The following is a 23222-nucleotide window of genomic DNA, read 5'->3' on the forward strand; positions in this document are numbered from 1 at the left end:
ACCCCAGAGTTGGCAAATGTCCGTGCTGACTCAATGCCACTGAGCCGTTTTGCTACGCAAATGTGTATATTCCAGGAGTCACTCATGCTACCTAGGATGATATGAGTTTGTCACGAGTTGAGTCTCCGCAGTCCGCGTCAAAGCCACAAATCCCAAACCAACTCGAAGAAGTGAGTCATAGCTGGAGACGTATGTGAGCTGATAGATAGTCTGCGGAGGCATATGTAAAGTATAATAAAATAAAAGCAGAAACTTGCATGTTTTTATATTTTGTGTTTTTTTTAATCCAAAGCTGAAGCAGACAAAAGTATGGCAGGTGAAGCTGAACAGTCAATGACAGGAGAAAAAGACAGACACATCTGTGCTTCCACTACAAAAATGTGTTGAGAGGGACAAAAGAAAAAAAAAAACAGAATTCACAAACATTCAATTAACATTTTGTACTGTGAGGATTTTCTATGTGCAACAGGCAACGTGAATGTGAGTTTTTACAAAGTGGATCAAACTAAATCAACAATAATTTCCCATGAGTGTCCTGTTGCACTCACATAACACTTAAGAGGAACAAACCATTATACCCTCTCTGACTATGATGGCAGCTTGCTGGTGGTACAGTATGTCACATTGTGCTCCAGGATGAGGAGCAGCTTAAGTACTTTCTACTCCCTTTCAGTCCTTCAGGAAGTGGAGATTTGTGGCAAACACTTGCATTGAACCCAATGACACAAATAAAGCCACCTGACAGTTGAGCTGGTGGAACAACATTAACTCTAAATGATCAGACGGTATTGTGGACTCCTTCTTAGGGGCTGCTACTGCTTACATAAACACACAAAGACACTCACTAGATTTGCTCAACAATTCTCCAACACCATTGCAAACAGAAGTCACTAAAAACAGGTCTATCTGTATGTCAGGCTGATAAAAATGTCTGCATAGCATTTAACCTGAAATATAATCTGGTAAATTCAATTCTGAAGCAGAACATTGGTAAAAGCTTGAACCCAATGGTAGGTATGGATTAACAGATTTGCTGATTTAGCAATTTTTAGTAAGGCCTATGCTAAAACGCTCAAAAATAATCCATGAAAAAAAAAATACAGTATCATCTGCCTCCTACTCTCCTATGAGCTACATGCAGAGAAAGACATTATCATTCTCTGCCCTAACACTACGTACCTGAAAAACAAGCACAGATTAAGGTAGGAGAGAGGGGCCATCAGTGAGGTGCTCAGTCAGAATGGTACATGACCCTTATGTGAGTGCATAGGCCTTTGTTCAACATTCAAAAAGACTAAGTGAACCTGACAAACACTCCCAGTCCAAGTCCAAGAAATCAGCAACCATTCAGCCAATTTCAGGGCTTTTCAGGGACAGAGTCCTTACATTCCACTCGTCAGTTCAAAATACATCTGCTTACTCTGCATGTACATCTACAGAAATCTTCCCTTGTTTTCTCTTAGATTTTTGGATTTAGCCATTGGATTTAACATTCACAGGTTTAGGGCTAGAGCTAGAGCAGGGCTGTTGGGTGAAAAATAACTACTGCTAAGGCTTCATGTCCTATTCCAACATTCAAACCCCTTTAGAGTACACAACCTGATATCTGGGAAAGAAGAGCAGAGGAGAAATCTCACCAGTTCCCTCTCCTTCTCCTCTCTATAATTCATAATCTCTTCAAGGGTGTAAAAACACATTTCAACATCCTCTCTGCCAGAGCAGAGTGATGCATTAAAACAGTAGAGTAATAAAAACAAACACTCTTACAAAACATTAGAATTTGTCATGAAAAATAAAACGCTGAGAAAAATCCATGCAATGCGACTCCTTGTATCAACAAATTATTGCTTCCTTTTCACAACCTGTGTTTTTATGTGCATGCATCTTTCAGTGGGCAGCCGACTGCGGGTCTGCTGTGGCATTATTGGCTTTCTTCCTCCTTTTTGTTAGCAGTGGATTGCATGAGTCTTCAATGGTCTTGATTTTGATTTGCTCGTAGTCAACCCTCATTGTTGCCAAGGCACTAGTCATTTCCTCCTGAGAAATCAAGAGAAGAAGGCTGTTAGGCTACTTTATTTCTCACCAATATCTGCAGTTTCTATTTAGACATTTTGACTTTCTCAAGTCAATGCCTAGGGTATCTACTGAGTATTACAACTGAGTTTTTTCACGAGTTTTGGCAACCTGTCGCCTACATGCTTGGTAGAACTGAGGGCTCCTCTCTCACCCTGCAAAAACTACAGGCCCCCTTTAGGGGGTGCACCCCCGAGTTTGGGAACCACTGTGCTAAACAGAGATTGCCTTTTAATTGACATGGAGTACTACCACACAGGCAGGAATGTGGTGCTATGATGTCTCACCTTGACATCCTCCCATACATCTTTCTCCTCCTTTAGAACACGGCTGGTGTGAAGTGGTGTCTGGGGAACCTCCATTGACTGCTGTAGGAGGAACAATAGAGTGTACAAATCTTACTTCACTCCAGTGATGATGTTGGCCACCAAAATCAAAATTAAGAAGGGGACAAAATGAGACTGTGCTTACATTGATCCATGGATGATTCATGAACTCTGTGATGGTCATCCTTTGAGTTGGCTCAGTCTTTAAGAGGGTCCTAATCAGTTGTTTAGCTGAAAGCATGATTATTTGTATCAATAGAAAAAAAAACATCTTCCCAGGAGATAAACAAATTACAGATTATGATGATTTAAACTTTATAAATAAATGAGTGGTATTTAGTTTCAATTTTGCTTGGATTTGGATTTTTGTTTTTTATAACACTGTCCATCAATAAAGACATTGTTAAAATGTTGAACCACATGTATACCATCTAAACCTAGATACCAACATCCCTCACACTCACAGCAGTACCAATGAAACCTGAATGCTGTAAGTAGCAGATTATAGTATTTTTAAACAATGCAAAAAAACACCTTAAAAACCAAGACTAACCAAGTTTGTGGTAAGTAATGCAAATTGCACTGTTCTGAAGGAGGCAACCAGAGAGCTCATCTTACAGTGAAACAAAACCCACTCAGAAAGCAGCATCGACAGGTTTCTCTTTAAAACCAATCAGGCAGAAATAAAACATCACTTTCAGTCGTACTGAGGGTGAACTGTAGCAAATACAAGGTGAAACACCATTCAGTTTCAATTTCTTGATCAGACAGTAAAGACCAGTCTGTTGCTTAGGTGAGATGTTTTACAAAGTGTGCCTGCAGAAGTTTATGAAACCATAACACGGCCTACAAATATTATCCTTTCGTTGTAATGAATTTTTAAATATAATGAACATAACACACACATAATTCATCACAAACTGCTTTTACAATTGCCACATTTCAATTCCCTGTACATACACAACTGTTATTGCAAGATTACCTTCTTCTGATACATCAGACCACTCAGGGTTGGGAAACTCATATTGACCCATCCTGATCCTCTTTTTCATCCCAGGAGAGATGGCAAGACCATGGTTAGAATAAAATGGGGGGTACCCACACAACCTATTGATGGTTTAAAAAGAAATATTATATATGACAATAAATAAGAAATATATATATATATGTGTGTGTGTGTGTGTGTGTGTGTGTGTGTGTGTGTGTGTGTGTGTGTGTGTGTGTGTGTGTGTGTGTGTGTGTGTGTGTGTGTGTGTGTGTGTGTAAAACAGGAGGATCAGAAAGGTTACAAAATGTCTAACTTACAAGATATACATAATGACACCCAATGACCACATGTCACATGACTTGTCGTACTTCTCTGGGCCCAGAACCTCTGGAGCTGTAGACAGACAGGAAGGAAGGTGAAATTAAGAGGTTGTGTCATTTTGATTGTTTTAGTAAGCTACAAAAAAATGAGTAAACATTCCACTCAGAAACAGATTCTTACCAACATAGTAGGGTGTGTAGCAGGGAGTAGCTAAAGAATTGTGTGATGTTGTCTCCTTGGCAAAGCCGAAGTCTGTGAGCTTGAGCAAGGCACTGGGCCTCTTCGTGGAATACAGTAAATTCTCCGGCTGCAGGGAGGATTCAGGAATCCAGCACATTAGTATCATGACGTTAGTAACTGTACCAATGCCTAATACGGTAAAACTTTCAGATTGCTTTAGTTTATTCAGAATGAGCATGGAAAAATTCTTATGAAATAGAATGACAATAAACAAACCTTGACATCTCTGTGAGCAATGTTTATTGCATGTAGGAACTGAATGGCCTCCCCTATGCTCTTCATGATGTCAGATGCCTCTAACATAAGAAAAAGTGTCTTTTAACATTGAGCATTTAAAATTATTTTTATGTTAAGCAGGTGTCGGCAAAGTTCAGTTTTGCAGTAGTGTGTCTGAACCAGTGTGTGGAAGCATCGTTTTGTGTAATCAAACAATAAATATGGTAATATTTAATTAAATTCTGAGATATTTTTGTCAACATAAGCATGTTACCTCTCTCAGTAAAAGCCTGGTCTCCTCTGTCCTGGATACGACTAAAAAGCTCTCCACCATCCATGCTGCAAGAAAAATAAATAAGTAAATGAATAAATAAAAATCAGATTTTGGCCAAGTATACCAAGCAGACATCTGATTTACTATTCCGTACATTCGTTATGCATTATGTTGCAATGACGGTAAGAGAAACATTGAGAGGAAATTGACCTCACAAGAATTATTTCTGAGCAGTGAACTAATAATAACTTCCTCCATTGAATTAACTATTGCTACATCTTAAATTTTAAGACATTTGTATACAATTTTAAAATCGCTAAAGCAGACCTGCCAACCTTGAAGATTTGATACTGTACTACCCCCCAACACCAACCTCTCCCCTTACACGGTCCTTTTCACCACTGCTGTCTGTGCACTGCGGCCCGATGCACGTACACAAACACACACACGCAGATATGTGGGCAGACAAACACACACAGATACGTGTGTGCACACATACAAGGGAGCACACTCACACCAGCAGATAGAGGACTCCTGTTGTCACTGTTGCTCATGGCATGCTAGTTGGATAGACTGAACTCCACTGACTAGCGCCAGCATCTGGCTAGAAGGGGCAGGTTGGTGAGTGCATACATGTTGGCAGGTCTGCTAAACTCAAAACAAGAAACTATATCAGGCCTCATAATGTCTAAGGTAAATGTGCCCCTATTTTAGGATACACAGTCCAACCCTGTCAACTGTCAGGCAAGGATGCAGGCGTTAACATCTATGAAGTAAAGGCCAGCATTTTACATTATGTATTTATGTGAAACCCTTTACAACAAACTGATGAATTACTTTAACCTGAAAATTCATAATTAGACCCAAGACTTAATTTGACTATTTTCAGATGCTCAGCCTGCTGGAATAGATCATCTGTGTCAGATAAGTATAGTAGTGAATCACAAGGCTGTCAAAAATAAATTGTGGATTTATGATGGTTAATATAATGTTTAATTAATGCTATTGACTGTGTGTGCATACCACACAATTGTGCATGTCACATATAATTTAACAAATTCTAATGACACCTGTAATGAAAAAGGCTTACTGCTGCAGTCATGTACACTAAATTTATTGTACACTGATAAATCCTTCTATTAAATATTAAAATCAAAATGCTCTCCTGTAGAGTTTAGATTAAATCATTGCAGTCTAATCTGATCTATTGTGCAGGTGTTATTCTAAATATTCTGATGTGGTTAAATATATGTGATAAACCTGAGTCCCCTCAACATCCTCTTCTATTTCTCAAGAAGTGTGAATTCTCAGAAATACACAAATGTTGTCAAAAATGCTGATGTTGCACACATCTTGAACCCATCTTAAAATTCAGCTGTGAATTTCAAGAATGTGATCATTTGCTGTCCAGAGACCATGTGAGTGAGCAGTGGCAGTCATTGTCACTGATTTGTAGAAGAGAAAGTACATGAAAAGTGCAATTCTATGAAAGTTTAAGAGGAAGTGGAAAAGCAGTTTCCAAAGCTACGCAGACATTTTCTTTCCACCTAATGTCTTGATCATTTCTTACTTTGGTGATCAACAGATGTTTGATTTTAGTGAAGATTTTCTCCAAAGCATTACTGGAAATGGTTGTTTTTTTATATGATATGATATGATATGATATTTTTATATGATAGTATTTCTACTTAATCAGTGTACAAGGCACTCCAAGTCAAGACTGTACCTAACTGATTTTATTAACAAAATGCACAGATACATCAAGACTTCAAACTATGGCATTTTACCCTCAAGTACCTGTATATAGGTCAGCCAAAGCAGGGAATTTGTCAATTAAGACAGGAAGGTAGGAAAGAGTTACAGACTGCTTGTCTGTTCTAGGAAGATCTGCTTTTACCAAGTGCAGTTGAATGCACACTTCTTGAGTATATAATTCAGATTTTAATCAAAGTAAACACCGAAAGAAATGTGTGTATCAGTATGGGACAGGACACAATAGGAGAAATACAAGCAGGAACAGCAGAGTTTCCTGCTTTGTTTAAGAACTAACATTAAGTACAGTAGGATACATAACTTAAAACATAATATTTGTTTAGCACACAGAAAGGTTGGACCTGGTGCCAAAATGCTTTGAGGAGCTTCTGCTGCCAGTGTGAGCCCAGCATAGGCTGTTTATTGCTAGTATTTCCTACTGACTCAGAGAGCTTGACATTGGCATTGAACACAAGATGTCTAACCATCTTGATTGTGGACCTTGCAGAAATAACATCACAGAAATGTACTATGGTGCCAACACCTTCAACAAAAGACGAAAAGAGGAAAAAGCAACTGAACTCGATTAGATTAGCTGATAGGGTAAGTTTCATTTAATCATTTTGCTCAGTATGACATTGGGAGTTTCAGGTCAAATCACCACTCACAAATTTTGTGTGTGTTGAAAACCACAACACTGCTTGGGCCTATTCTTTAGGCGTGCATTTTTTTTTAACAAAATAAAAACCAGGACTTGTGGGATAGCACTGCTTAACCACAGCCCACTTTAACCTTCTCAAAATCAATCATTTGCAACTTGCATACTGAGAAACAGACAGCGGCTACAGTATTTTGGTATAAGACTCGTGAGAAGCATGCAACAGTAAGGCTATCCCTCCCTCAATTATGCAAACCTACTTCACACTGGCTTTTTATGTGGTTAAAGGTAAGAGATAAACCTCTAAGCCACACCCTCTTCCCGTGCATTTCTCAAAATGTCAAGTGTGAATTCTCAGCAGAATACTAGTTTTTAATGAAAACTGGGGTAGAAAGGGCAGACATCTTGCACCATCACAGCAGAAAACTAACATCCTCCCTAACACAGTTTCAGTTTACGGGCTTATCGTCTCATAAAGAGTTCCAAGCTAGCTGGGACAATAACTTTCAAATATTAAAAACAAACTGAAAAAAATCTCCCAGTGTAATTATTGTTAAGTAAATTTGCACCAATTTTCCTAAATTATTATTGTGACAAAGTGACACAGTGACCCTTTACACAACAACAGACACTTTAAACGGCAGAATGTAGGTCATCAGACGAAAGAGAAAGACGGAAAAGTGATAGTCAAGGAAATGTTTTAGCTTTAGCAGAAAAAAAATTTGTGTTAGCCATTTCATGTTGAGCATATGTTCTCCAGGAAATTAGTCATCAGTAGCAGTGTCTTCTGCATGTGAGTGTGGAGGCAGACAGGTTTTGACCTCTACAGAGCGATGGTAACCACAGACCTAATGAAGGCACGTGTGAAAAGTTGGGGTTTGGTGGTTTAAAATGCTACACAAGGTGGAAATGCAAAGGTTAGGAAAGATAGTAAGCTCATTTAGAAGAAATGGGTCATTTTCTCCTAAGGTTACACACAACAGAGTTACAATAATTAAACTGAAAAGTGCTTACAATGATGTAGCCGACAACATACTCATCACTTCACATTTGCCTAACTTCAAGAAGGCATCATGTATGTGTCACATTACTACTAAGGACTAATACAAATAAGCAAGAACTATACAGATTTTTGGATTTTATTAAAAAAATGCCTGTACTGCTAGCAAGCCTATGCATACTAAGAATATAATTGGCCATTCAAAATTTGTAGAATCCAAGTTGAAGTGACCCTCTCCGGGGACTTTTGGAGACTGACATGAAAGCACGGATCATTCTGCAGACAGGCTACTCTCCTCGACAAGCAGCGGCCGTGAGCTCCTCCCCCACCTCAATGTATTTACAAGCAGTCAGTCTCTCCTAATATAATAATAGGGGAAACACTGAACCAATTCTTAAATATGTTGAATGTTGGCTAAATAGGCTGTGTATTTTGTGCTCATCTGGTTTTTCCAGTGTTTAAATTGGAAAAAACCTCAACAATGTAAACCGAACCGAAAACCGCGACCTCAGAACAGTAGACACACCGTAATTACTAAATTAGACTGTTTAGCAATACTCTGGCACTGTTTTCACTTTTGTTGATTGTTTGGTTTGGTGCAATATACTGTAGGTCATATTAAACTGCTTTCAGAAGAACAGAACTTCTAAAAGCAACTACAGTGTCCCGGAGACACAAACTGCGCAGAATGCGAGCTGTCACTCCGGCCAAATTAACTGTGCCTCTAAGCAACCTACTCGCAAACCGGAATCCGGCCTTTCATATATATATATATATATATATATATATATATATAACTCAATAATATCTAATGACAATTTTTAAATTTACCTGGTATCAGAACTCACTCATCCCTACTATCTTACTAACAAAATTAGGTTCTGTATACACTAGTTGTTTATCGGAAGGACAATAAAGTCCATCTAAGTCAAAGTCAGGCTTTAAAACATATAAAACCCAAAGGATAAATGTAACCATAAACGTATCTTAGCATCATCATCATCATACACAAAACAGCCCACTCTCGCAGTCCCAGCTACATACTGGCTCATGGCTCTCACATGACTTGACAATAGAACAGAATAACGCATTGATGTTCCAGCTTTCTGGTGTAGAGATGTAGTAACAGTGAATTGACAGAACACAGTATTTTTTGTGTGTGTGTGTGTGCTCACCACTCCATGACAATAAGCAGACACTTTCTGCCTTGATAGAGATTCTCATAAACATCAATGATGCGCACTATATTAGCACAAGGTGAAGCCCTCCAGTGAAGCTCCACTTCCCTGCGGGCCTTGGAACAGTCCTGCAGCATCTGAAAAGAAAGACAACAAAAGAAAGGTAGAAACTGATTAACATCAAGTGAACATGACAACATACCACATACTAATTGGGATAAAGTAAAAAAGATGAGCCATTGTCAATGTCACTACACTGGTTTCATGTTATTGACTGAGGCCAAACAATTGCAGACTAATCACGTCCCTTTCACAACAATAAGACACATAAAAGACAGAAGTGCAGTGCTGCCATCACATGGCAGAAGGTCAAAAATCGTTTTTGCACTCTAATCCAATGTGAATACAGCACCCTCTGTGTGTGCTACTACGCAATGCACCTTTCAATGAAAAGGCCTGACTAAAACTAAATAAACTGTTGCTACATTATGACCCATTGTAACTGTATAGTCTGGAACTCAAAATATAAACCAACTATTTTGTGTAATTTACACTCTGGCATTATTTGTTTAGGCAAGAGCAAAGTCACAAGTGTCACAGTTTATATAAAGTATAAAGTAGCAACAAGTAAACTGCAGGTTTTTGTAAACAGATTAAATTATGACATACTGCAATCCCACAAGAAAACCTTAAAATATCCTTCCTTGCAGCTTTGACAATGACCCATCGTCTGTCCATTTTGTTGTGTATTACATTCCAACCCTGCCCACACCCCATAGTCACCACAGTGGGTTTCATTCCAGCGGGCAGAGTACCGGTACTAAGTCTGCTATCTAGTCTAGCACACAAGCCTGTCAGTAAATTTATACAATCACAAGAAACTAAGGGTAAAAAGACCAGTTACTGCTGGATTACTGGATAGTCTGTACATGATACTGTAACATAAGCCAGTTAGATTTGCAAGGTATTTATTTAAGAATTCTTAAATAAATTGAATGAGAAAACTGATTGTCGCCTTGTTTCAAGACATACTCATCACTCAAACTCCCAGTGTGTAAGTGCCCAAATACAAACCCACCGTAGAGAAAAGACCCTATAACAACTGCCAAGGCAATTTTCTTTCTTTTCCTCTTCACTTTTGTACTGACTGACTTTGGATTTCCTGATAATACCTGTCATGCCAGTTCTTGAAACAAGTGTTTTGATAAACTCCTATTTCCTTCTCCTGCTTTGTAGGAATGGACAATCCTTTATCTTGAGTCTAAACTTATTTCTTTCACTTTTGGCATGATACTTCCTTAAGTTAAGGCAAAACTGCTTGTATAGCAGTTATTAATACTATGGCTAAATTAAGAGGACAGTTCTTAATGAGGAGTAGTAATATTGTTTTTGGTTTGTGTTAAAAAAAATCTGTTACTCTGTGCAAATTAAAGTAATGATGAAAACACTATAGTGATTTATTTAAAAAAAAAAAAAACATTTTTATAGGTGACTAATATTTTAGTCTGCCACTGTCTTGGTCACAAGCTGTGTGATGAGAACTGTGCAAATGCGTCCTCACCTTATTTCCTCTCTCAACATTGTATTCATGTTGAAGATATCTAAAAGCTTACGACACAGCTCTGATGTCTCCATTTAGGTCAAATGACTTTCAAGTCAAGGAAAAGGGCCTCTCTACCACCACTTTGTTGAACTGTCAAATGTTACTTTAGTTCATCTTTTATATACTTTGATTGTATATTTATAAAATAAATGAAACAGTCCATTGCCTTCCAGACACTGTGCTTTTTAATTGTTTTGACTGCACTTGTTTTAAAAGACTTTGTTGTACATTGTTGTATATACTTTAGTATTTTTGTTCACTTGATGTACTCGATTAACCAGTTAAGTTTGTTAACAGCAAGCAGTCGTTGACTACTAAAGTGAACTTAATTTTTTGCACATTTCCTCATAATCAAGACCATACCTCCACCAAATGGACATTTGTTATCCCCTTATTTTCATCAGTTTTAGTGTAAACAGTTGCCTACAGTAAAGAAAATCTTCACTTCCACTGTGCACTCTGCTGTGTGCCTACGAGAGGTGGAAGGATATAACTACAAGGGCTAACTAACCAATAAAGAGTGACCATCAGTGTTACTAGGAGGAGTTGGTATGGCATGATGGTGTATGACTGCTTTATCTCAACACTGTACGCAAAGCACAGTTGAACCACCCTTTGGAACAGAACAAACAAGGGAGGGTCCTTATTCCTGCGTCACAGCAGAGGGGGAAAACCAAAAAGAGCACTGAACTTATGGATACAGGCAAAAGAGGAAATTCAGAAGCAGTAGCAGAAAAAAGGTGTTACAGTGCTTCAATCCAACTAGGCAGAACACTGTACATAAATTAAAAATAGAAAACAGGATTGTTTGATTTTGCATTTGATGTACTGGAAAGGCAGGTAAGAACAAGGGCAACAGGTAAGAATTATTGTCATTCACATAAAATGTTCTTCATTGACCTTGATCAATTAATAAAAAATGGATTTCTTACCACTACAACTTTGTTTATATCAGGATCCAAACAGTGAACAGATGTGGCAACAGTATCATGGCCACATAATACACTTGTATGCATGTTAATAGTCTGTGTGGGAGAACGATGTATGGTTTCAGCACTATGCAATATGTTACATTAGGTTTGACGTCAGAAATTCTCAGTTCAGTACAACAGCAGAATAGGCTATTTGTACAATCTACTTGCCATCACAGAACAAAAACACTAGCACACAGGACAAAACTGAAAACAATGGTTATCCATCTTGTGATAACACACAAGTAGGATTTGCCCTTAAAAGCTTTTACTGCAGGTTCTAAACTGGGCAAAACATATAATTTCGCCGAAAAAAAAACCCTATTAGGTTGTTTGTTTCATTTTGATCAACCTAAAAGCAAATATAGATCAAGAAGCCAGCTAGTTCTTGCAATACTGAATATGTTAAGTCATTACAGTGTTCTACCAATCTAGCTGTCAAAGAGGAACAATGACATTTCACATTTATGGGAAAAGGCAAACTAAACACAGCAGACTTCCCCTAGTTACACATGCGCATATATGCACAAGTATCCCCCCATCATCTATTTGCTGGTGCTTGTTGGACTGCATTGCCCCAATTGGTTGCTAGCCCTTTAAAGCTAAACAGTGTGGCTTATGGAGAGGGAGGGAGGCAGATGGGCAGACAATACACTTCCTCCACCCAACACAAAGGCACCCCAGCCCAGGACAGTGGGAGGTGGAATGGGTTAAGCTGAAGAAGCACCCATCGTCCACCTGCCACTCATGAGCAAAAACACCCATGGTTGATTTTATTAAAACCAATGGGAAAACATCATTACGGGTGACAGGGCAGTGAAATTCTCCACAGGGCAGATTAGAGGGGGTGATAAGTAAAGCTGCTCTCAATAAAGAAAGCTTCTTAAACCTGACAAAAGGGGTTAAACAACAACCAGAGAACTGTGTATGTGTATTTGATTTGTCCGTTTGTGCACAGCAAAACAGCAAATATGTTTGCATTTCAATAGGACGTGACCATATCAGACACATCTGCTTGTTTACTGACAGTAAAAAGTGATTATTTCTTTCATTAAAAAAAACTTTACACTACATGTTTGTAAGTTTTATGTAAGGTGCCGTTTACGTTTTTACAGTCAATGTGTCAGTCAACTGCTCAAGACATCTGGTTTCATCCAAGTTCTGTTAAAATCGAGTGTCTGGCAAAGGGTAGGAAGTGAGAGAGGGTTAAATCTGGATGACACACAAGCAGCTGTCTCACTTCCGAATACACAGGGGACAGCCATAATGGAAACAAAGCAGCAGAGGAACAGCAGAGTTGAATTTAAAGGTAGCCTCACTAATTCTTCCCTTAAGGCAATTTTTTTTTAATTTAGGGTGTATGCATGCTGTGTGCATGGCACAGTAGACACAAGTCACACAAGTAAATCTGAAAGGTTAGTCAAGCACAAAATAATAATAAAGATTTATCACACGACTCCCTATGTATAATGTAGTGACACTAAAGTCCACTCAAAAGTAAGTGATAAGTTAAGATTTTAGCCTTTAGTCACTCATCCTAAACTTGTAATGACACAAAATCAAATCACAGTATCACATCAAATATCACAGTATTTTATATTCACCTTCACCTGAAATCTTGACAGCTGCATCTTCATTAATAGTTCAGGTAAGAAATAATAAGTACTAATATTATACCAAGTAGTAGCAATAAATGCTGAAAACGTGCCCACAGACATTGATGAAGAACATGTGCATAAACACAAACATCAAATTATACTCTATAAAGATGTGTTAGTTGAAAAGTCAAAGATAGAATAAACTGCTACATCAGCATGGGGCCTGGAAATTACTTTGCATCAAATTTACAGTTGGTTGGCTAGTTCTGGGTCCATCTATAACAACCACAATACCACATCCTCCCAAATGCACTTCCCTCAACAGAAAAAGATGCAGAGAAATACATAAAAAGGAAACTAAGTAAAACATACTACGTCTAAAGAGCTTATAATGCAAAATAATTATCAATCACTTTGTGATATGGCAAACTAATATTTACACAATAATCTTGATAACAGGACAATACTGTGGGGCAGTGGTAAGTACTGTGGCTTCAGGGCAAAAAGGTTCCATGTTGAAACCTCCTGCCTTGTTGGGACATGCCAAATATGTGCATGTTATTTTAATTGGATAGTCTAAATTGACTGCAGGGGTGAACATGAGTGTCTGTGTTAGCTCTGTATTAGACTGGGGAACGATCCAAGGTAGACCCTGTCTCTTGCAGCTGGATATGTTCTAGCAGTGTAACCTTTACAGGTAGAAGATGACAATAGCTTTCTTTAATAGGAATAACTCTAGAACAGATTCTTTGGTGGCAAAATAAAAAAAAACATTGCTGGAAGACAATACTATGGAAGAGAACAAAAAAGGCCTGTATACATCTGGATGCAAGTTGGACAATAATATTTTCATTATTATGTGTTTTTCATAATCATTTTGTAAAATGAAAATGATTTTCTATATATTTTATCAAATACCCACCCCATGAACAACTACTACATCTGATGATAAAATCTTAACTTTCTATTACCAGCTTAATCTCAAGTAAAGGAACTACAACTAGTTACAAACAATTGGCTGATGAATACAGTTTATGGTGAAAGTAGAGGGATTTTGCTATTGCTGAAGCAAGTAGTGACACAGTGGACTAAAAAAACTAAAAGATGCCACACTCATAAGTGTACAGAATCAAGTCAGCGGCCAACAGAGAACCTCTTCCTTCCTCTCTGCCTCCCTCCTTTTCCTTCCTTTTCTCACCATCTCATGACTGAATTATGAGTTGAGCTCTTCTGGGTGTTAATCAAACATGACAGTGTGTATGTAAAGGGGTGCTACTACCAAAAAATGGGAATACACTACAACAGCCCAGAGCTTTAAGTTCCTCTAACTTTGCCAACCCCTCACAGGTGTATTTTTCTAAATCTTCCTAAATTGTAGGAGGTGCAACTGGTATAGCTCACAAAATGGAGCCAGACAATTCAACCATTGTCTATTACCTTAATGATGCCAGACAAAGGAGAACTACAGTTAAGAAGTCACTTGTTTTCATCCATTACCTTGCAAACAGGAATTCATACAGTATAATGTTCAGCAAACCAGTATTATCAGCTTTTGCAATAAACATATTTTACACATTATGCAAACAAGAAACAAGAGTTTCCTTAATTAAGGAAGGCTATGATGGAAAATTACGGTAATCAAATCCATCACACAAAATATGGAAAGTAAAAGATACCAGAGGTGAACAGAAATACATTCTTACAATTCAGCTTCTGTTCACTTACATGTGGAATATATAAAAAGTCTATAGGATGTGAAACAGTTTAAATGCAGTTTTGACTGTAATTAGAAATAATTTATTGTGTGTCCGAGTGTGTTTTCACACTGGAAAAGGAAAGTGTGGCAACAGTCATACTATTGACATAGAAATGCCAAATAAAAGGCAACTAAGTCATTTTTCGATGGCTTTATCATTTAGGTAATAAATATAAACTGCAGCCATCTGCAAACATGTAACAACTTTACTGAAGTGTTAACAGCGGTAACTTTCATATAATATAGAAAATATATCTGCATCTACTATTATGTAGTAATACTACTAAGTATTATTTACCTTGTTCGCTTTGCACTATAAATTACAATACTGTACTTGGTTCTTACAACTCCAACCCAAACATTGTATTTCTTGCGAATTTGTATTTATTGTAGCTTTTTTTTTTATTTGTCTTGTGTCAACAACTTTTAAAGCCAATTCTGATGTAACCCTTATTACAATAAATAACCAACCTTTTTAACAACCAGGACTTTCTGAACAAGCTAGAGAGTGAACTAATAATGTCTGAAGCAAATGAATAAGAAACGCACCTGAAGCCCAGAAATTTAAATAAGTCATTGTTTAACTAGCACTCAACTTTCTGAGGTAAATATTTTATTGAGTGTGAATTAAAAAGCTTTCAGTTACTGCAATAACACCACAAAGGTAGTATAGTGAAGGAGCCTTTGCAACACAAAATGCAGGGCTGTGGTAAGTACACTTATAACTAAAAATAATGTGTGTAAAACATAAAATCTGGGAGTAACAATAAGTTACTACATAATTTCACTTTCTGACACAGACTGCACGACAATAAAACTTATAAAGTTATAAAGCTGTGTTAGCATATTGGATTTGATTTCAGGATGTGTTATTCCACTTACACTTGTATCGCATAACAGGGCCACACAAATTAGGCCCTTTGTGTGTGTGTGTGTGTGTGTGTGTGTGTGTGTGTGTATTGTTTTTTTTTTTTAAACAAACACAGTGCCTGTATCCGGCAGAATGTGGCCTTAACCTGATTGCTTCCAGTAGAATATATAAATGCAATGTGTGTAAGGTGACACTTGCAGTGCCTTACAACCTTTGAAAGTGTGCCTGCAGCAGGATACTTTATATGGCAGACCAATTAACACAAAAAGGACACAGAGCTTTGTCTAAGATAAGAGCCACAACGTAACAGCTATTGATTCTGTGTGACAGCTTGTATTAAGAATGATACATGATATGAGGTTGTGAAATAAGGACTTTTAGAACTTTCATCACTTGTCCTCTGCCACAGTCTCACACCAACACAACACACAATTGCAGTACTTTAGTAGATAGGTGAAAAGTGTTGCAAATTTCTGGTCCTAGCATAATGCAAACCTAATGAGTACAATAGACGGGATGAGTCAGCTTACATTACTGGAGGGAACAACAAGGACATCAACTCATTCAGTAAAGATGTCAGTCTATCTGGATAAAGTCTTACAACAGCATGATAAGTAATTAGTGGAGCTAGGTACTTTTTCAACTTGCTCCAAAAAGCAGTAAGTTCAGAATTCAATGGTCCTGATATTAGACAGTAGCCTTTTACTAACAATTAACCTGGGCATGTATATATCAAATGTGTGTTTTTCAATGCAGTGTTGAATGCGGCTTTAATATACAGTGTAAAAACTATTCTCGGGTTGATGTTACAGACGATTACCAACATCTTTCCAAATTCAAATACTTACCACACAGTTCTGTACAGCTATGTTATCATCCAAACAGTGCAGAAAGTTAAGAGGTACAGCTCTGACACATTATGCAGACTTCCTATTAATTCCCTGCCAAATTTGTGCTGTTTTATAAAAGGGTTCTTTTGCTTAAGATGTCTTTGCATTTTTTTTTAAACTTTGCAATGGCCGAGTAGGTGTGGCCTTACTCTGTTTTACAATTATTTTTGAAAAGCTATGGGCATGAGTAAGAAACAATGGGAAAACCATCTTCATATTGTTGCTACTGCAACATTGGGGTTGCAGCTGGTATTGGACATTTGGTTAGCAACATTTGGTAACATGGGAAGTGATGAACATTCAACTGAGTCGTCCAAAGTGCTGTAACTACAGTCAAATAAAAAGACAGCAGCTATATATAAAAAAAGAATGTACTTTGACAAATGTAGCTTCCCTGGCTGACACACAATGAGGAGAAGAACAAGATGCCCAGTGTCAATTGTGCAGATTGTTATGTTGCAAGTTCTAACAACACCAAGTTTTCAACAGCCGCAACACAAGTGTAAGACAAGACAACAACAGTGCATGGTACAAGCTGAGACTTTCTTTACCTGCACTGCAGCTCCTCTTCCCACAAGGGAGGAGGAGCTTAAAGGAATGTGCGTTTTACTGACTTTTGTTCCAAAAGAAGTCTAGGGACACATGAGTTGACAGCAACAGGAACAAACAGGTTAACAGATTATGCTTATAAACTGCTAATTGATTGTATGGCATGATATTTGTACTAAGTAAAATAATGTATGTTATACATGAAGTCTCTCCTAAATTAATTTAGAAAATTACTTACACCTGAAACCAACATTCCTAGACTAAAAAATACAAATACCACAAAACAGAAACTGGGGCAAAGTGTGTGAATTTTGTGTGTGTCAATTTGGACTCCGGCTCTGCATCCTCATGTCTATCTATGTCCAAGTGTAAAAACTGTGAAAAAACTCAAAAGGCTTGATAGCTATGCCAACATGTTATTTTTTGTCTATGGTTATACCACTTACACACAGTTTACCAACAACTCACCAACTTATAACATTGGTATGTGTGTGGTTATGCCATGTTTACACAAGACACAGACAGTTGTAACCTGGTTATTTACACAGTATATTGATTTGACTGACCACACATTTTTCTAAATTTTGTATGTAATATTCAAATTGAGGTCACATAATACCTTAAATAATACAGGTGTGGCTTCACCGAGTCATGCTTTGATCACCTGTAAATACCTGTTAAGCTATTTTCCCTTTATTAATCATTGACCAATACAAAAAGTGATCTCTACATGTAGTTCCTGATACAGCAAGCGCCACTTTACAGCCTATCCTAAGCCTTTCTAATTTACCGGTCAGAGGAGAGCACCTTTATATAAACCCAAACAAAACCCTGAACCATTATTGAGACTCCCATCTTATTATGAAGTTGTAGATGTGAATCATATGCAAAACAAAGCTATACCAGAGAAAAAGCTAACTAAGAAACAATAATAACATCATGTGTTGCCTGCAGCGAGCTGTATTACCAGGGTTGTATAGTTTTACACACTTCACAGTTTGAAGTACGGTACTCTGTTATAATTGGACTTAGAGGGTTAACCTACAACATGATTGTCTCAAACATGTTAATCACAGATAACTTGGCAGCAAACACCTGGTTTAGTTTTAGTATGACTAAGCCAATGACGACAACATTTAGCAAGGTAGGCAGACTATCACAATACCATCAGAAGAACAATGTATAAAAGATAAAGTTCACCTTTATCTGCAGCGTGTAAATTGTGAAAACGCTGTGGTAAAGTTTAACTTTATCTGCATTGTGTAAAATGTGAAAAAGCTGAGTGAAATGTAAATCTTTAAGAAAACCAAGAGGTCTTAAAGATTTTGTTTTGTTCTACCAATGAGCTAATGGCTAAATATATTCAACTATGATGATTCAATCATAAGACTACGGGTTAAGAATCTGTCAACTGTGACTTCGATAAATGAGTTCAGAAATCATTTCCGTGGGTGTGGGTTGACTGAGTTGGGATATGAACAGATGTACTATTTGGTCAAACTGTGGTTTCTGACGAGTTTAGTTGTATCAAACGTACCTTCAGCGCATACTTGTCCCCAGTGTTCCTCTGAAAGATTTCGAGAACCTTGCCATTGATGCCTAGCCCCAACACCTGGCTGGTCACCTTGTAGTCGTCTGTTATGGCGTTCTTCTTGATCTGTAAGGTGGGTCTTGGGTGGAAAGGGTGAAACTGGCCCGCTGGATTCTGTTGCCCAGCCGGGTTCTGCTGGCCCGCCGGGATCGGAAACAGTGGTTGGTTCTGTGCGTTGGACAGCATGCTCACAGTCTGGCGCTGGGAGACGAACAAGAGCCACTTTTCAACAATACGGCTCTGCCTCTTCCTTCTAAACAGAGACCGAGTCTTCCTGAGTTAGCCGGCCTTCACCGTGTAGCAGCCAGGCCCACTGAACTTACTGGCAGTAGTTCTGACGTTACAGGTTAACAAAGTCACTTGGTTAGCCGATAATATGCTAAATTAGCTAGCTGGTAGCATGCTACCGCGACCCTATAACTGTGATGTGTGATACTCGGCTAACAACTCAGCTATAGCTTAGCTTATCCATCGCCGGTGGCGTCCGACGTCCACCGGGTCTTCAAACAACGCCTCAGGAACTTTTCTAAAACATCCCAGAAGTCGGCTACTGAGCTGGGTTTTCGAAGAAATACCGTAAAACGGTCGACTTAAGTTCAAAAACAACAAATATACTCGACAAAAGACAGACAACAGGAGAAAACTCCGAAACCAGAAGCACAGCAAACACACTTCACTTTCCAACGGACAGCCAGCAGGAGCAGGTTTTACTTCTGACGTCATGGCCGGAATTTTTTCTGCGCTTAAAGGAGAAGTACGACAGAGGAAATGTGATTTATATAACAGACACACAACACTGCTATTAAAGATTACTGCATGCAATAACCCTAAGGAACCAACATTTCTATTTATATTTTTTATTTAACTTTTGGTTTCATCTTATTACCTTTGAAAGATGAGACACTCTTGCACTGTTTTGATAGTAACAGAGAGAGGTACAAAAATAGACCCACTAATCTCTGACCAGAGTCCTATAGGTTACCTCAAGGTTGGGCTTTTGTTTTTACAGCCTGCTGTTCTGAATGATTTCGCCCATTCACTGTGGACAGGCCAGCTTTCAATAGCTCCACGAAACTGTGCCTTTAAACTTTTAAACTTCTTACATGGTTAATATTAATACTGTGCCAAAACCTGTATGACTGTGAATCCAAGCTTTATAATTATAAGCATTAATAATCTGACGACCTCTCAGATTTATCGACTACAACACATAAAATAGATTAAAATAGATTAGTTAAACTATCATTTATTAAGGTAGAGGTCTCTTAAAAACAGTTAACTGCACAAATGTCCAAACCACTATTTTACATACTTACCTAATGTGCCTGCTAATATTTAAGCATATTTTGTAATGGACAGTGGTGGAGTATTTGTATTTGTAAGTTTTTATGTATTTATACTTAAGTAAAAATAATAGTGCATACTTTTACTTTTACTCCATTACATACATACAGCTATTATCTGTACTTTCTACTCCACTACATTCCTACAATGTTTTTACATTATATGACATTTTATGACTACAGTTGTATTCATAGAACTGTGCTGGACTGTCGGGAGTTCAGACTCTGCATGGAGATGTGTCGCGCTGTGCGCTGTGTTTTTATAATGTGCCTCACTCATGATGCCGGTGCACTGGCTCAGATAGATAGCTACTGTCTGCTAACACAATTCCATCCATTAATTGTGTTATGATCGATTAACACAACATCGATCATAACATTAAACTAAAGCAGGAAGTTTTATGAGTTAAAATACACAGTAAAAATGGTGAAAACCTATTTCTATATTGCCACTTATTATCATCTATTTTACCAGATTCTCTGTTCACTCGATGCCCACAGCCTGTGTCAGGACACACAGACTGGACTAGGTGTCCATAACTGGTTCTGGGTACATTTCAAAGATGTCTGTACTGAAAATATAATTTAACCACACACGAATCAACATCAATTTTTTTCTTTGATTATTTTAACCTGTTATATATCCTTTGCAATGGAAATCAATAATTTGATTTACACACATATACACAGTATATATATCATGGATATAGTTGTATATAGTATAGAGTTGCTGATGGTTATTTACTAGTAGTGACATCTGTAGAGGCAGAGGTATTACCAGGAGCACTATCTGCATTCTTCATCAAAATGACACCACCTAGATATTGAGAGACAACTCATTGTGTGTACCGGTACTTACTTTTAATACTTTAAGTGAATTTGAAAGTAAGTACTTACATAAGACCTTCACTTAAGTACTTAATTCTACCAAGTATCAAGCTTCAGTAGTTCTTCCACCACTAGTAATGGAGTACTTTGCAGTATCGGCACTTTTACCTAAGTAAAGGATTTGGACACATCCTGAGATACAATAGCTGCCTCAAAACATAGAAAAATCAATAAAATCATATGTTTTCAATCTGAAACATCGCCTTAGACAGAATTTTAGCTTCTTCTCCATCACTTTTAAATGTTTAGATAAATGTCGATTGTATTCTCTAGCAGGAAGGTCAGTGACTTACAGCCAAAAATAAACTTAGTGTAAAAGTGTGAGGTGTAGGACTTTGACATTGGCCTGTGCAATACCAGCCATGTGTACATGCATGACATATTTATAACAGAATAGAAAGCCTGCCTTACTGCTTTATTGTTCAATTATTGAAAAAAATAAGCAATTAGCAAAAATTAACTCACCATAATAACAATAAAATGGGGTCACTTGGCTTGTTATACACACCGATAAGACAAAATTTTATATCAATTGAGCTGAATAATAATTACTAATAATATAAAGACATAAAGAGCAGATTATTTTTGAATGTCAGGCTTGCTTGCATGCCAAAATGTCTGACATCAGATAGAAAGAATAGTAGAAAAATCAGGTAATATGTAGGACATATTAAACATATTGACTATGCAGGTTTCCATCTGAGTCTAATTAACCCTTGTCTTTTTTTCCTTATGCTACATCACATTGCCTGGACTGCATGTCTTTAGGTGGAACCTCCTTTCACCACTAGATGTCAGACCAGCCTCAGTTTTCACAATAGACATTTCCTTAAGCAGCATCATACTGAATCTGCAGTGGTGGTGTTTTTTCAGCCTGTATGGGGAAGCCCACAGGTCAATACAGTGTGGACCAAAATCCAAACCTTGTTTAAGAAACCGCTTCAGATATGTTATCATGGATCGTTTGTGTGGCTGAAATTCAACACACTTCAAACTATTCAATCTCAGTATAATTGGTGACAGTGGTTTGAAGATACTCCTGAGCGTTTGAACCTTTGTGTCTGGATAGCACAAAGCTGTTTTACCACTGAAAAGCCTCAGAATCTGGGTTAATAACACATTTTCTGTGGAGTCAAAGTGTGCACAGATCTGAAAACAATGCAAAAAATGTCTGGAATTTGATTTAACTACAATACCTATGCATTGGCCTCTTTGGTTGTCTGCACAGCAGCACAGTCAGCTGAGATTTTAGTGTTGTTCTCATTACATTTGATAAAAACAAAAGGTTGAACATGTCACCTGACTTTTTGTAGAATTATAAGTATATAAACAGATAAAGTTGTTTCATGCCTCTGTCACAAGATGTTCCCTCACATACATACATTAGTCTTGTGTAATGTCATGTATAAATAGAACGATGGGGTCAAGACATAACTCATATGTCACACTAACTTTAACTTCTTTCAACTGCTAACTTGTTTTAGTCTCAACATGTTTGGAAAAACTACCGGTAATCACAAGAAAGAATACCCCTGGAATATGTTTAGTGTGTGAATCCTTTAGCTTTATCTACAGTTAGAGTAGAGACCTTAGAGGGTGTGCTTTAAAGTCACTGTCAAACTGCCAGTCGTAGCTGCCTGTGTCCTCAAGTCAAGATTACATTTAGGGACTATGATCCATTCCAGCGGGGCAGTTTAGATTATTAGATTTAGGATGTTTCAGCAGTAGGCCACATAAAAATTATACATAATTATTCACCGCTTGTTCTCATGTAACTGGCTTTAGATACTATGCTGGGGTGTGTAAAATATCCAATAAATACATAAAGAATGCAAACATAAGAAGGAGGCTGCTGTAGTTTAAAGGGTATAAATATTTTATGAATTCTATGCACTCAGCACAATTCTTTTATGAGATGAATATTGCAGTGTAATGTAAAGTAAATGAGGCACACCTCTCATACGTTTTTATTTGACAAAGAATGGCAGCGGAGCTGACCATCCAGAGCTGCTCTTACAGCTTGTTGAATTTTTGTCTGCACACTGTGCCACACAGTAATTTTAATGAAAGGCTGTACGCTGCCTGCAGTCAACATGTCAAATGATGTGACTGTACAAAGATAGAGTTTGTTTGTGC

General features: G+C 37.7%; 1 protein-coding gene across 1 annotated transcript; it reads right to left on the reverse strand.

Annotated features, from left to right (window-relative positions):
- Positions 1 to 916: 916 nt before the first annotated feature.
- On the reverse strand, positions 917 to 19561 carry mapkapk2a (MAPK activated protein kinase 2a). The gene is made up of 10 exons (XM_028404946.1): positions 18802 to 19561; positions 9024 to 9163; positions 4439 to 4503; positions 4165 to 4244; positions 3889 to 4015; positions 3705 to 3780; positions 3382 to 3506; positions 2545 to 2630; positions 2361 to 2441; positions 917 to 2037 (listed from the first exon to the last, which is right to left on the reverse strand). The coding sequence occupies exons 1-10, from the start codon at positions 19039 to 19041 to the stop codon at positions 1888 to 1890; spliced, it is 1170 nt and encodes a 389-aa protein (XP_028260747.1). The 5' UTR covers positions 19042 to 19561; the 3' UTR covers positions 917 to 1887.
- Between the last annotated feature and the right edge of the window lie 3661 nt (positions 19562 to 23222).

Source organism: Parambassis ranga, chromosome 5 (assembly GCF_900634625.1).
Source record: "Parambassis ranga chromosome 5, fParRan2.1, whole genome shotgun sequence".
NCBI classification, from domain to species: Eukaryota; Metazoa; Chordata; class Actinopteri; family Ambassidae; genus Parambassis; species Parambassis ranga.